General features: G+C 41.8%; 1 protein-coding gene across 2 annotated transcripts in view; it reads left to right on the top strand.

Moving 5' to 3' along the window:
- rsu1 (Ras suppressor protein 1) overlaps window positions 1–15151 on the top strand; it is a 99308-nt gene that overhangs the window by 10011 nt on the left and 74146 nt on the right. For both annotated transcript variants that reach the window (XM_070986344.1, XM_070986345.1), the window contains exons 3-4: window positions 2455–2505; window positions 14028–14148. In XM_070986344.1, the coding sequence (XP_070842445.1) occupies window positions 2455–2505; window positions 14028–14148 (172 nt within the window). The remainder of the gene's footprint in view (window positions 1–2454; window positions 2506–14027; window positions 14149–15151) is intronic.

A 15151-nucleotide genomic window follows, 5' to 3' on the forward strand; every position in this document is an offset into this window, starting at 1 on the left:
TTTGAAGTGGAGCGGAGGGGGGTTAAGTGGTGTGAAGAGGGTTCTGCTGGTGTCAGGGGTGCTCTGAGGGGAGGGAGGGGGTGTGGAGAGGTCATGGCGTCAGGTGGGTGGAGGAAGGAATGCCGGTACAATGAAATATATTGAAAAACAGGTTCAGTTAATTTGCCCATTCCTGGTCTCCAGATTCAGCCCCCCCCTCTGTTATTACTGTGACCTGAGATGCTTTTCAGGCCCCTCCAAAGCTCTCTGCCATACCTTCTTTGTAGGAACAGTGTTTTCCACATAGAAGTTAATATAGTCCGTAATGCAGGTTGTTAAACTATCAATGTCCTCCCCGTGTGGACTGCATAACACATCCCAGTCAGTGTTGTCAAGCAGTCCCTCAGTGCCATGCTGGATTCCTCTGACCATACCATCACATGCCTGCTTACATGCCTGATGGTTTGTGGTTTTTTATTCACCAAAGGCATGTATGCAGGAGGCAGATAAACTAGGTTGGGATTGGAACAGCCCAACGGGGGGAGAGCGTCCTTAGTGCTTGCATACATGAAGTCCAGTATTCTGTTGTCGCTGGTGGGGCATTCTACATATTGCGTGTGAAAGTGGGGAGAGTAGAGGACAGGGAAGTCTCCAGAGATGAGGAGGAGGGCCTGGGGGTGCGATGTCTGCAGCTGTGAGACTACTGTGTGCAGAAGCTTGCATGCTGCTGCCGCATTAGCCGACGGGGATGTACACAGATATCATGATAATGTGTAAGAACTCCCTCCGGGGGTAATATGGCCTAATGCTAACGGCTATCAGCTCAGTGTCTTTGGTGCAGTGCTGCTCTTTTACCCTGATGTGCCCTGGGTTATGCCATCTGTTGTTCACAAACATCACTATGCCCCCACCTTTCCTCTTACTGTTCTCCTTCGCTCTCCTGTCTGCTCTCAGCAGTCGAAAATTGTCCAGTTTAAAATGCGAGTCCGCCAACTTTAAGTAAAACATATGAGGCTACACTCCAGGTACTCTCTCTGCAGTCTGGTTTGCGCTGTTAGCTCCTCCATCTCACGTTTCCCATAATAACAGATGGTATGAATGGTTTATACTGTCTTTTCTTGTCCCTGCACTTTGCCCCAGCTTTGCATCCCCTTCTCCTTCTCCTTATTTCTTTGGGGATCTCCGGTCTTTCCACTGGGATTACGCTTGTATTGCTCAGCACGATCAGCTGTTCCAGAGTGTAAACAATGGACCCGAAGTTCAGTGGATCTCCTGAAGTTGATTAAAGTAATCCACAAAGTAGAAAAAAGCAAATCCCTAGTCTCACCAGTTGTACATCCATTTGTACGCATGATCGACTCAGACTAGTGGTGGAAAAAAAAAAACTGGAAAGGAAAATAGAAACAAAGGAAAATGGCTGCTATAGCTGTAGCGAGCTGCCACTCGCATGGCGCCATCTTTAACAAGGAACAATAAAATGTAGATATAGGAATTATATTACTTCTATTCCATTCCTCTGATTTACTGGCTATTTGCATGATCCAAATGTACAATAATAATCCTCATAAGTGCTAAAATAGTCCCTATGCCCAGACAGCAGTACATGAAACATGTAATCTGTGAAAAAAAAAACCCAGCTCCATTGGTCCCACCTACTGCTCCTACTGAAATTTTCAAGAATCCACCGTGCCCGACACAAAACAACCAATCAGAGCCAGAGGAGCGTCTGAGGGAGTGTTTGACAGCTGTCAATCACTACTCACAAACGCTGTGAATTGCCCCCTCCCTCCGCTCATGCTTGCCGGCTGTTGCTCAGTCAAACAGCTCTGTGAGCGGTGTCAGGAGGCTAGTGAAAGGTGTGGCGGAGCAACAGCCACCAGCAAAGGAGAAATTACCCGTATAGCCACTCCCAGCAACAGCATATACGGCTTAGACAACAAATAACCATAAAGACAATATGGTGATTGTTACAGTAACACTCTGCAGCACGTACGGTATGTTAGCGACTGTGATGTAGCGGCTTGGCAGAGTTAGCTTGTTGCTGATGCTAAGGCTAACGTTACTAGTTGTCACGGCAGCCACACAGATGCCGCGGGGAGGAGGGGCTTGGAGGCAGGGTATGAGTGCAGTGGAGAGGGAGGGGTAGTGACGTGGAACTTGTGTTGGTTCAAATTTTCAGGCTAAGTCTGCTCTTTCATAGATCTTTCCTACTGCAGCTTTAACTGCCATATGGCATTATGATAATCTTTTTTTCTTCTACATGTATATAGTAATTTTTTTTGCAATTACATAGGTAGGGAATCCTGCTGTATACATGTTACACTTTTTACATTAGATAGAATATAATCAGTTCAGTGCTCTAATATTATTTGTTGCATTCCTGTTTAAATGTTATGAACTAGTAAGATGCATGAGTAAAGAAACTGCTCAGTTAGTTGCGGTGTTGTGTTGACTTCATTTTCCATGTCGTTTCAGTCACTCTGTCTAACATCACTCAGCTGGTCCTCAGCCACAACAAGCTCACAGGTAAGCTGCTCCCTCCATCCTCTGTTCTGTCACACCAACTCAAACTGCCAGACACAAGTGAAATTAGTCTGTGGGGGCATGTCCATCAAAATTGGTCCTCAGCTTGCATTTAGTCTCATTACAAGCAGTGATCAACTTACTGGTTAGATGTGTACATATTAAAAGTTTTTGCCTCATTATCTGCCAGATACCCTTTCTAAGCTTTTATGGATTAGTGGATTTGTGTAATCTGTTACTCTGTTCAATTTCTGTTGAACCAAAACTTCATGTTCTTCCTATATTGTTAATTAAACATCATGTGTCAATGTACTTGTACATGTCAATTCTTAATTACAATAGTTTCTTTGATTTCATATTCCTCTATGAGTCCTTGATGGAAAACAGAGATCATAATATTGGCCCTTAAAGGGGTCAGGATCATAATGTTTTCCCGACCTGGAAAAGGTTTGGAATTTGGTGAATGTTTTAGAAAAGTTTTGAATTATGGATGACTCAATCCAATATCAAAGATTAAAAAAACCCCCAAAACTTTCCTTTCCGTTCTTTAACCCCTAAATTCCAAAGGCTGTGCTGCGTTTCGGCTCCGTCACAGCTGAGGCGCTGCAGAGCCAGCAATTCAGCACAGAGCAGATAGAGCGGGACAGGAAGTCGTGCCCAGAAACAAAATAAAACATCCAGTTCATTTTCAAAATAAAATACACAGTGGATCATGTTTTGCTGCACTACACCTTGAAAACGTTATAATGGGCGGAAGCAGGCCTGAAATCAACAGGTCAGAGGTTTTTGTGGTTCTCCATATAGAAACTACATCCTGCTATATTGATCTCGTGGGTCCTCGACGTGATTCCCGCTGTGTGGTGGAGCTGCACCAGCTGCGCACTACAAATGCAGCCGGTGGGTGTTGATGGATGGTGGAGCACAGAGCGGACGTGCAGCGCAGCCGTATTCCGCAACAGACACGCCTCTAGTGGAATACGGGGGTAAGACGGGCTGTGTGAACGTCACTCACTTGTCACATTATACACAAGTACGCCGCTAGTTGGCAACGAAAAATAGAGGAGTTGGCAGCGGGAAAGTGCAGGTTAAGTGTAGCATGGCAGGTAAATGTGTTTTTAATAATGTGTGGATGGCAAATGAAAAATATGCGACGTGGCTCAAGAGGGACGCAGACTATAGCTGTGCTGGATGTAAGCTCTGCTGCAAGACATTTGATGTTAGCAACATGGGGGAAGCAGCATTGGTTAGCCACGCTAAAGGAAAAAAACACCAGGACAACCTTAAGGCGGCTCAACAGACTGTCGGCGTCAACGCATTTTTCACACCAGCTAGAACCAGGGCAGATGACGCTGCTACAAGTGCAGCAACTAGCATTGGTGTAGCTGGGAGACAACAGCCGACGTTGGACCAATTTGTCGCCGTATCCAAAGATCTGTTATCGGTTGAGGTGATGTGGACAATGAAAAGTGTGGACTCGCACCATTCATACTGCTCGTGTGCTAACAGAGCTGAGCTTTTCAGGACCATGTTTCCTGACAGCAGAATAGCGGCCAAATTTAGCTGTGGGGAAACTAAGTGGGCATATATCTCCGCATTTGGAATCATGCCCAAAATATATATATATATGTGTGTGTGTGTGTGTGTGTGTATATCTGTATATGTGTATATATATATATGTACAGACATATATACATATATATACATACACACACACACATATATATATATGTGTGTGTGTGTATGTATGTATCTGTGTGTGTGTGTGTGTGTGTGTGTGTGTGTGTGTGTGTGTGTGTGTGTGTGTGTATGAATGTGTGTGTATGTATGTGTGTGTATGTATATATGTGTGTGTATGTTAGGTCATCGAAAGCACTGTGCTATGAATCTTGTCCAGGCGTTCTGTTATTGGCTGTAAAGAGGAGCACAAATCACTCCATTGGCTCCCAGCCGACAGAAGAGCACCGTGGATTGAATTCATTTTTCAAGGCATGGAGGTGCATGCCATGAACTCTTTTTGGAGTTTAAAATATAGAGATTCATTAATAATAAAGGTGCATAAACTGCGTTCACATGTGTTTCCTCCACTCCAGCCATCCACTTCGTTCATGTCAGACAAGACGATTTCTCTTCCTTCCCTCAAACTCCATTTAAACTGCATGTTTAACAGCCCAGTTTAATAATAAGAATAATCGGGGATTAATCCCCAACCCCCCTATTAGGTAGGTGCTGAACACTTTCTACTGTAACACAGTAGTGATGTGTCAGTCGTGTGTTGGTTTGAAGTAAACGATTGGAGCCAGAGAGCGAGCCACTTTGGGCTTTTTTTTTTTTCTCGACTTTTTTTCTGTTCAAGCCGCACGTAATTGGTCAAATACTTGATGTGTGGTGGCTTCAGTATGTGTGCGTGCACGTGCATGAGCGCGCACACACACACACACACACACCTTATCAATTTTGGCGAAGAGGTGATCAGGCCCACCCAGACTTGATCCATGCCCGCCCATCTGTCACGTTCTGCATCTGCCACTGGGTGTATGTGAGATTTTTCACAAGGACAAGAAGGAGCTCTGTGAGGACCTGCAGGGTGTAACACCACTTGAAACACACACAGGAGGAGGGGATATATGCAGCAATAAAAGAGATACTGAGAAAGAAGGGCATAGATCTGAAGTGGATTGTCTCTGTCACCACCACAGATGGTGCCCCTACCATGGTGGGAAAAGAGAGGGGGAGCTGTGCCTCGGATAAAAGAGGACAACCCAAATTTTATCGTTTACCACTGTCTCATCCATCAGACTGTTCTGTGTGCCACTCTATCAGAGCATTTTGCTGAAGTAATGAACATGGTGATGATCAGTTCCTGATTTGATGACAGCTGTTCACTCTTTCCAGAGGAAGCTGGATGTTTTCAAAGAAGATCTTGAAGGAAAGTGTGAACACTTCCAAAAACTGCAGGAACAGATACGGGGTGAGAGAGATGTTTCTTTCAGTAAAAGGTTCAACAGCTTCAGCCTTGGACAGCAGCTCCTCCTGCTAATCGAGAATCCTTGCTCATCAGAGAAGTCAGAGGATTTTTGAAGGAGGTGATACAGACCTTCAAGCAGGATCTCTGCAGCTTGAGCTCGTTGATCTGCAAGGACATGCTGCATCAAAAGAGCATTTTGAGGCAACTAACCATGCTACTTTCTGGTAGCTGTGTCTGAGAGTATGTTCCCTGGCCTAACCAAAGTAGCACTGCAAACCTTGACTATGTTTGGATCGACTTCACTGGATCCACTCTGAACTAAGTCTGGGCGATATGGCTGAAAACTGTATCACGATAAAAGGGTTTTATACTGGTCGATATCGATAATTATTGATATTTTTTAATGACCTTTTTAAAATAAGGACCAGGAAAAAAATACATTCAATTTAAACATTTTTATTTTAAATTTAACCTTCCTCTGATTAAAATCCCCTCAGCTATCAAGACAGACAGAACACACTGGGAACATTGCAGTGGTAGAGGGAAGAATGGATTCAATTAAATACCCAATTCTGCAATCAATTGTCACTCAGGGCGGTTGTGGCTCAGGAGGTTGAGTAGTCGTCCACCAATCAGGAGGTCTGTGGTTCGATCCCTGGCCACAGCAGTTCAAATGCCAAGTATCCTTGGGCAAGATACTAAACCCCAAAAACTGCCCCCGATGCTGTGCCATCGGTGTGTGAATTCACATGTATGTCAGTTTGGATAAAAGTGTCTGCCAAATGACTTAATTGTAATTGTCACACTGTAACAAAGCTTAAGTTGGAAAGATGATGGCTTCTGCAGCAGGTTGATGATCCAAAATGGACTACCTCAATAGGCACAAATTGAGGCGAGTGAGTGAGTGTGTCTACCAAGTTTTCCCCTTCCGTTGTGGGGACATAAATCTGTTTACACAGGACAAAGTGAGTGCGTGCATGCGTGCGTGCGTGCGGTACGGTACGGTACGGCAGCATCTGCAAACAAACAACACAAAACAGGGAGAAACAAACAAAGGCACAATATTGCAACCAACCCAATGTGTTAAAAAAACAGAACAAAATAGAATAATTGGCCCCAACAGTAAGACAACACTCTAAGTTATGACAGCACTGTCATTTACTATTCAGACATGAATGCTGTGTTGTGCTGTGAAAATCTCCCATGTTAATTGAGCATAGAAGTTCATTCTTGACCTTTTGAGTAATATATATAACCAAAATAATCGAGGGTCAAAGATCCATTTATTAGCATTTGCAGCTTTCAGTCACATCTCACAGTCTTCTTCAATGAATGGGGTCGTATCAGGTGTCATTAGGTAACCTAAATCTGGTGCTGTGGTCACATGATACAGGGGGACATATATGGAGGGAGACCAGTGCTCTGTGTGTACCAGCAGAGATCTTACAGTGTTGAATGCTTTTTGCTAAGGGCTGACTCCTGCTCAGATCATCTGATAGTGCAGCCACTTATGTGCTTTTGTCAGTTCTAATATATCCTGTGAAACAGCAACTATGTATGTATTGAGTGGGCATCTTAAATAACCACTGACTGGACTGAAGTGATGTAATGGTGTTTTGCACCAGCAGATGTCACCACAGACCCATCAACATGCTCACACCAAGCTGTATTTAGCTATTACAGTCATGGTGTTATGAAACACCGATTAAATAACTGAGTAACCAAATCAAGTTTTGGTTGTATATTATTATTATATTATCAGGGCCATTTGAATTGAACATGAATGGTAATGAAATTTTAAAGGTTATGTTATCACAAAACTATAATACTGGGAATGTGTAAATTTAGCTCTTGTTTTTACTCTCATGCTTCCCTTATTAATTTGGAAGCATGAGTAAAAACAAGACCTTATGGTGAGGTGTGAACCTACCATCAATGCACTTTGGAAATTTTACCATTGAAACTAATACAGTAGGTTTACTGCAGAGTGATAAACCAGTTTTCCTCTGCACTCTCCACCGAGACTTCAGTCTTAAAGCCATTCTTTTGTCAGTTGGAGCAATAAAAGTAACACAATTTCACTTGTTTTTTGGTCAGTTTAATCTGCTTTTCCTCGTCTGAAATTTTGACAGAATGGTATAAGGGTAAAAATATTTTCATAGTTATAAAATATTTGGATCCGTCTGTAATAGTGTGTAATTCACACTGATATTATTTTCCATTTATTTTCTATTTTATTGGCATCAGATAACCTTTTTGAAATGCACATTTTCGTCAGTGCTCACTGACATGTTCACCTTCTGGTGTGTTTTCTAATCTGCTGCTGGAGATCAAAAGATAAAACACATCTCACTTTGCGAGGTTATTTATAGCCCAGATCAGGCAGAAATGGGGACAACATAATTCATGTGGTTACTCTCCTGCAGGCACTCTCAAGGTATCCTCAGTAACTCCAGCTTTGTAAAGTAACTCTCAGCTGTCCCACCCTGCCAGCAGCCTCTGAAAGTAGCAGGAAATGTCACTAAGTGTTTTGTATCTCTTCTTCTCCGCTGTCTTATCCACTATAATTCTGGGATTGTACAAATACAGCTGCACTGTGTCAGACAGGATGGAGGTGATGCTGCTGCTGTATGAAGGTAGTCACGAGTTACAGTGACATTTGGGAAGCCCTCCATTAGAAGGGAGAGAAAGAGAACCTCTGCTGGCTGCTGTTCAATGCTAACATGCCTCTATTGTGGTCATTTGATTACAGGCGAACATTTCATACCAATATTAAAAATCACCTCTTGTGTCATTACCTTCACACAGGGCTGCAGGGATTTTCCTCCTTAAAAACACAAACATACATACTGATAATCCAGCAGCTCCTCAGGTCACAGTAACACACAACAGGGCCAAGCAGCCCATTTGTAAATCAATAGCATATATTGTGCGGAAGACCTTATGAATACTGTTGGTTTGTCCATCTGTATTGAAGATTGTGGAGTTCCATTGACTTAGCATTGGTCAGTGGCCCCTAGAGAAAGAGGTCAGATAAATGAAATTGATTTCTGGCATACTCCATGAACTAGTGGGACCTTTAAGAACCAGCAGCTCTTCACTGACTCTCAAACACAACAGAAAATCTGTTGGCTGTTGTACTGTAAATACTTGGCATTGTGGCCTGGCTTGCATGACTGCTGTGTCCCCTTCACTCCATTTTTTGGCAGGACAGTGCATCTTGAAATGACGAGCTTTGTTAAATGTGACCCATTGCACTCTGGCTGCACTAGCTGTAACACTTGTCCTGCTGCAGTCTGTTGATACACTGGCACCTATTACTAACACGCACGCTGAATTGTAATTGTTCTTTGTTTAATCATTTAGTCTGTAAAATGTTAGAAATTTGTTTAAAATGTCTGCCACAGTTTCCCAGAGCCTAGGGCAGGGCTATTCAATTACAAATTCAGTTGGGGCAGACTCGAGACCTTAAGCTGGGCCAGACAGCGGTCAGTAATAGGAGGTAATTTGTGTTGGTTAAACCAACACAAATTAATATAATGAAATTACAAGTGATGTTTATTAGTCATTTTTTGTAAAAAGCAGCCACTTCAAAAAGTGCATAAAAACAGTTCAAAACTTTGAATTGAACAGAGGTAGTATATTCTCAATCATGAAATAATGACCCAGGCATTAAAAAAAGTGCACATCAATAGTGATGAAATTGTTTTCCCCTTTGAAATAAAATAAACATATCTGACATATGAACATCAAAAAGTGCATGAAAACCTTCTCTAAATAAACCTGAGAACCTGAAGTAGCAGCAATGCCACTTTAAATAACTAAAAAGAATATTTTGGTCACAAAATATTGTTCCTTTTGAAATGAAATCAAAGTAACATTCAGTTATGTCTGACCGAGGCACATCACAAGGTGCATTTACCTGAATAAAAAAGAACCATCAAGGCTTTTAGTGCACAAACCCATTACAAGTCATAACAGTAATTAACAATCAACAATGAATACTACACCACACTGTTTTATTAATATTATTATTACCTTTATTTTACAAGAGAGACCTGGCCAAGGTAGCAGCCAGTCAGAACATATTAAAATGCAACAGATTCGACATATTAAACAAATAAACAAACAAACAAACATACAAGAAAAACTGTTAAAGCGCAGTGGACCTCTCAAGAAAAACAAGCACATGTCTCCGTCACCACATTCTTTATGAGTTCTTTATGAGTTTTAAATCATCACGTGTGAATATGCATCTCTTCTTTACCCATCCCGCTTTTTGTTGCCATGTATGCTACAGTTTGTTGTACTTAGTGGGAGAAGTGACATTTTTTATTAAGGTTCCCTTCTGTTGCAACAATGAAGGGGTCTCTGGCAAAGCCCATCACCTCCGTGGGCAAGACAAGTCCACCCAATCTATCCGCAAAATTCTCTTTCAACCTTGCAATGTAATCCATCATCCCATCTGTGATTTGCGCCGGGGATGAGATGCATTTGCAGAGCGTCGGAAAATGCAGCATTCTACCTGCGGTCAGGTCAGCGAAAATGTCCAGTTTGATTTGGAATGCTTGCATCTGTCCCACAAGATCGATGACAGCTACCAACGTGCTACCAAACCATTTACTTTCGCCATCATGGATGGGGCCCCGTCTGTCACGAGCGTGCACACACGCTCCATATCCAGACCACAGTATTTAAAAAAAGCTGAGATTTTCTCAAAGATTACCTCGCCAGTTGTGTGCCCGTCTAATGGCAGTAAGCTGAGCAATTCCTCTCGGTAGATTTTACCATCAAAAAAACGGACATATGCACAATTGTGCAGTATCACCTCTGTCTGTGGACTCATCTACTGCTATAGACACGGTTTCAGCGTTCTTCAGATCTTCCAACAGCGTTTCAAACACATCTGTAGCAAGAATTTCAACCCTGCAAATGTTTGAAGTGTCCGACAGGGGCACATTTTTAATAGCAGATGTTACACTTGTTTTAACTGTGTTGTCACTTATCACTTCATCCGCAACTGCAAGCATGCAGTCTTTAATGGTATCAGAGTCTGTGAATGGCCTTTTCTTCTTTGCTAAAATCCATGAAAAACGGAGGGAAGCTGCTGTGGCTCTCTCTTGAGCTGTAACTGTCCGCACCAGAGTTGTACTACTCCTGTTGTACGAAGCAATTAAACATTGCACTTTTGAAGTCCTCTGTTGGGATCCTTCGGGAAAGTTTACTCGGAAAGTCGAGTGTTTTTCCAGGTGGTGTCTCCAGACATTATACTCCTTAAGTACCGCAAGACAGTCATTGCAAAGTAAACACATAGGTTTGACGTTTGGAGTTGGCGGTAAAATAAAACAGTATTTGTCCGTCCAGGCAGGGTTAAAACGATGGTTTTCATTGTCAATTTTTCATTTAAGAGTTGAGAGAGACATACTTTTATCTGCTGGAGTTGGGATTCTATCTGCAACTTTCAAAACAACGCGCTGCATTGTGGTTTGGTTGTGTGTTGCTAGGCTACGCGGAGTGTTGCATTTATTTTCTGATCTACTGTAGGAATTTTGAGTTCATTTTGTCTCCGCTTTTTTGACTGAACCACGAGTTGGCCACTCGGGTATTGCTTCTGGGCCGCATGTGGCCAGCAGTCCGCCATTTGAATAGCCTGGGCCTAGGTTGATGTCTTCAATTGACATATCTTCAACAGCCTTACTTGCTAAATAATTGAAATAAATAATCATTAAAACTGCTGATAATCATTTTTCTGTTGTTTGATTAATCAACTGTTTCCTCATTATTTTAAAGTACTTCCAGAAAAAAAAATTGCACTATGCATTTTGTGCTCTAGTCTCTCATATTTCTTTGTCATTCAGATGGCAGCAGCACTGCTTGAGCTTGACTACAGGCTAAGCCCACTATCATGGTACAGCTGATGCTGGAGTGCGCTTTGCTGGGCTTACAACAACTGGTGCATTGCCAAAACTTTCTGGGTAACACTCATGCTCTAAAAATTCTGCTCTCCTCATTTAAGTATTAGTGCTGTCAGGCGATTAAAAAAATTAATCTAATTAATTACAGGATTTGTAATTAATTAATCTAATTAATCGCATTTTAATCTCATATCTGCTAAAGGTCCCCAAATAAAGAATTTGAATTCTAGGACATTACAAAATTGTAGTGCATGACTAATCAATTGAATACACCAAGAAGAGAAGATTTGATATCCACATTTTTATTGGTGAAGTGTGCTTCATAAATGAAATTCAAAAGAAAAAAGGTCAAGCACATCAGCAAACCAATTAGGCCAGGTGCATTATTCAAAAATGCAATAAAAATACAGTTAAATAAAATAAATAAAAATCAGAAATAAAATAAGGCTAAGTCTCAAATAGGCACATAAGCAGACTCTCAATCAAAATGAATACTAAAGCTGACTCAATACAGCAATTCAAAATGAATAATAGTATGACATGCCTCTAAATAAGGCAACATCAATAGCAAGATGCCAACAGGCATTTCTTTTAAAAGGGTATCTCCAGTCATAATATATGTTTGTCTCAAAATCACCACACCTATTATCAGTTCATCTCATAGCATCCATACACCCAACCTCAGCTTGTGGAAGTTTAGATTCAATTTTGTTCAAAAATCAATCATTTACACCGAACATACAGCTGGTGAATTCTTTTCATCACTGTAGTTCTCGACGGTAGCTGGAAATTAGAGTCAGATGATGCTATCTGAAACGCCTCTTTTAGGCCCTCGTCTTCCACGATTGAAATTGGCCTGCAATCAGCAGCAACCCACTTTGCGATTGAGTTTGTCAGTTTTTCTGTCGTGGCTTTGCTCATTCGTTTTCCTAACTCAGCAAGTGTGGGTTGGCGGAGTGAGCTCACGGTAGCACTAGCGGCACTAGCAGCAGCTACATGTTTAGCGTTTAAATGATAATTCAGGCTGGAGCTGCTACGGTGATAGGAAAATTCTTTTTTACACAGGCTACAAATCACTGCGTTCTTGTTAATAGTCCCGTCTTTGTTCTTTTTATAAATAAACTTGCCGTTCAAAGGTCCAAGTAGGCTTGCCTCGCTCTCCGGTGTCGCATCCACGTCTGTTGTCACCCTGCTTTTGACTAGTGGCGCAGGTAGGATGCGACCTCACTGCAGCCTACGGGTCACTCAAAGGGCCAAATTTAAAGTGCTTGCGCATTGACTTGCCACTCATGATTAATTGCGTTAATTTTTTTAGCGCGTTAATTTGCAACGTAATTAATTAATCTAATTAAGGCGTTAAACTGACAGCCCTAGTAAGTATATAAACTTAATAAGACTTTGGATCCCAGGGCGTAACAAACTGATTGTCCTGTACCGAATCGTCCTGGATGAATACATGTGCCATTAAACGTCTAGTTTACTCATCTTCTGTTTTTGTTTTTGTTGTGTTGTTAAAATTTTCCTCATACTTTCTCTTTAAGCTTAGTTTTGAACTGTTGGACCTGAGTCTTAGGTCTAAATGAATCTGCTTTGATGCAGCTCTGTCACTCATCTGCTGTTGCTTACAAAAATCATGTGACAAAGTGTTAATGATGAATGTTGATAAAGGACGCTGATCCATGGTCAGTTTTGACTCAGGATTTTGTTGTGTTGTTATACTTGCTTCCACAGATTAATTACTTCTTCATAGATTTGCCTTGCCAAGGACAAAAATGGAACGAAGAAGTCGCTTTTACGAAAGAATTATCACTCTCTTCCTTCACTCGTTTCTCTCTCCTGGGTCCCAGACACAAGATTATTCAGGAGGGTTGGAGATTTTGCCCTTGATGCATGTGTGTGCCCACAGAAAGCCACTGGTCTAAACCCTAAACTTATGAATTCTCTTGGGACACAGCCTAGCTGTCCGTCAAATGTCAGTTTCGGAACCACCAATATATGGTTATTTAACAAAGAGATAAAAACAAACAGAAAGCACATACTGCCAGATATTTTTACTTTCACTTTTCATTTGGCAGTCCTCATCTGAGTGGCACCCACTTTTTACATCATAAGTAAAGGGTTTAAAAAAAAAAACTGTTTTGTGATGCCGCACACACACACACACACACACACACACATATACACAGGTCCAGCTGATATAGTATCAGTATGCACAGACCTCACCTCTCGACACTCATTCTCCTGACAGCATTCAGGTCAGGGCCTGAATGGTTTACTCTTTCTTCCCTCTTCTTCCATTTCTCTTCTTCCATCGATCAGACTGATAATCTGATAAACTTTCTGCTCTTTGTTACCAGCCCAGTGATCTGTGTCAGCCCGTGTGGCTGCAGACTGTGGGGGAATAAAACTGTAAACACAAGTGAAGAGAGAAACTGCAATATGTTGGCTTTTCCAATGTCAGTGTGTAGAGTTATGACCAACACATTATCTAATTGAGTTATTAATTGCCTGAGGTTTGTTAGGGCCCTACAGCTAATGATGATGAATTGGTTGTCAGGGATTGGGCAGCTGAGGAGAAGTGCTTCATGAGAAGTCCTTGTGCATGCGTTTGATGTGGTTGTCATTTCTCTCCTCTGTTTTTCCAGCCGTGCCTGCTAACATCTCTGAGCTGAAGAACGTGGAGGTCCTAAACATGTTCAACAACCAGATTGAAGAGCTGCCCACTCAGATCAGCAGTCTTCAGAAGCTGAAACACCTCAACCTCGGGTATGTCCTACTCACACACAAAGACACACACACACACACACACACACACACACACACACACACACACACACACACACACACACACACACACACACACACACAAAGTTGTGTCTCCATCATTTTTCAGAGACTTAACATAGACTTACATTAATTTCCTGGAGACTTACCTTAACCATAACCATAACCACCACAGCCACATACGCACTTATGTTCTATCGAGGTCACTAGATTCCCCTTTCCATTCCTGTAGTCTCCATGAAACCTCAATTGATCCCTCAGGCTGTTCCAACTCAACTTTGGGCATCACAGTTATTCTGAACCCTTTCAGCCTTTCTACTTGATTTGGTTTGTAAGGTTCAAACGTAGTATGACTGCAGATTTGACAGACTCGGGTTAAAACACACTTCATTTGCCTTTACAGTGTTGTATCACCAGCAATTTTAACATAAACAGTACTCAAACATATATAACAATCAATTTTTTCTTTGTAAAAGAAAAAAGTGTGTTTGCTAGAAAGCTGACAAGAAATGCTTTCAGTGTGTGTTTAGATATGAGTGCAGACTCACACAGACAGGGTGTCAGCGACAGGAAGATCAGGAGGAGCCTTGGAGTGTATTGATCCACAGACAACATCATCTGTATAGTATAAGCCTCACACTGCTATTCAGGCTGTGCATTTACTTTTCATCGTCTGTTTACTTTTCTCTTGGCTGTGGATGTGTCTGTGTATTTGTCAGCAATCATGTGTCTGTGTGTTTGAACCCTGCAAATGTTTAATCTCATTTGTCAAAGACACAATAGAATTGAACTAGAATAGTCGTCCCCGTGAAGCATCAGTTGGTTGCACACACAAATACACATAGTTCTTAATACAAATTTTAAAAAATACTGAATTGTTTCACCCATCGTCAGAATATCTACCACAATCAAAGGAAACACCAGCATGATTAATTGTGATCTAATTGAATCAGATAATCAGCATGACACAGTTGTGTGGTCAGGA

Source organism: Chaetodon trifascialis, chromosome 18, assembly GCF_039877785.1.
Source record: "Chaetodon trifascialis isolate fChaTrf1 chromosome 18, fChaTrf1.hap1, whole genome shotgun sequence".
Lineage (NCBI taxonomy): Eukaryota > Metazoa > Chordata > Actinopteri > Chaetodontiformes > Chaetodontidae > Chaetodon > Chaetodon trifascialis.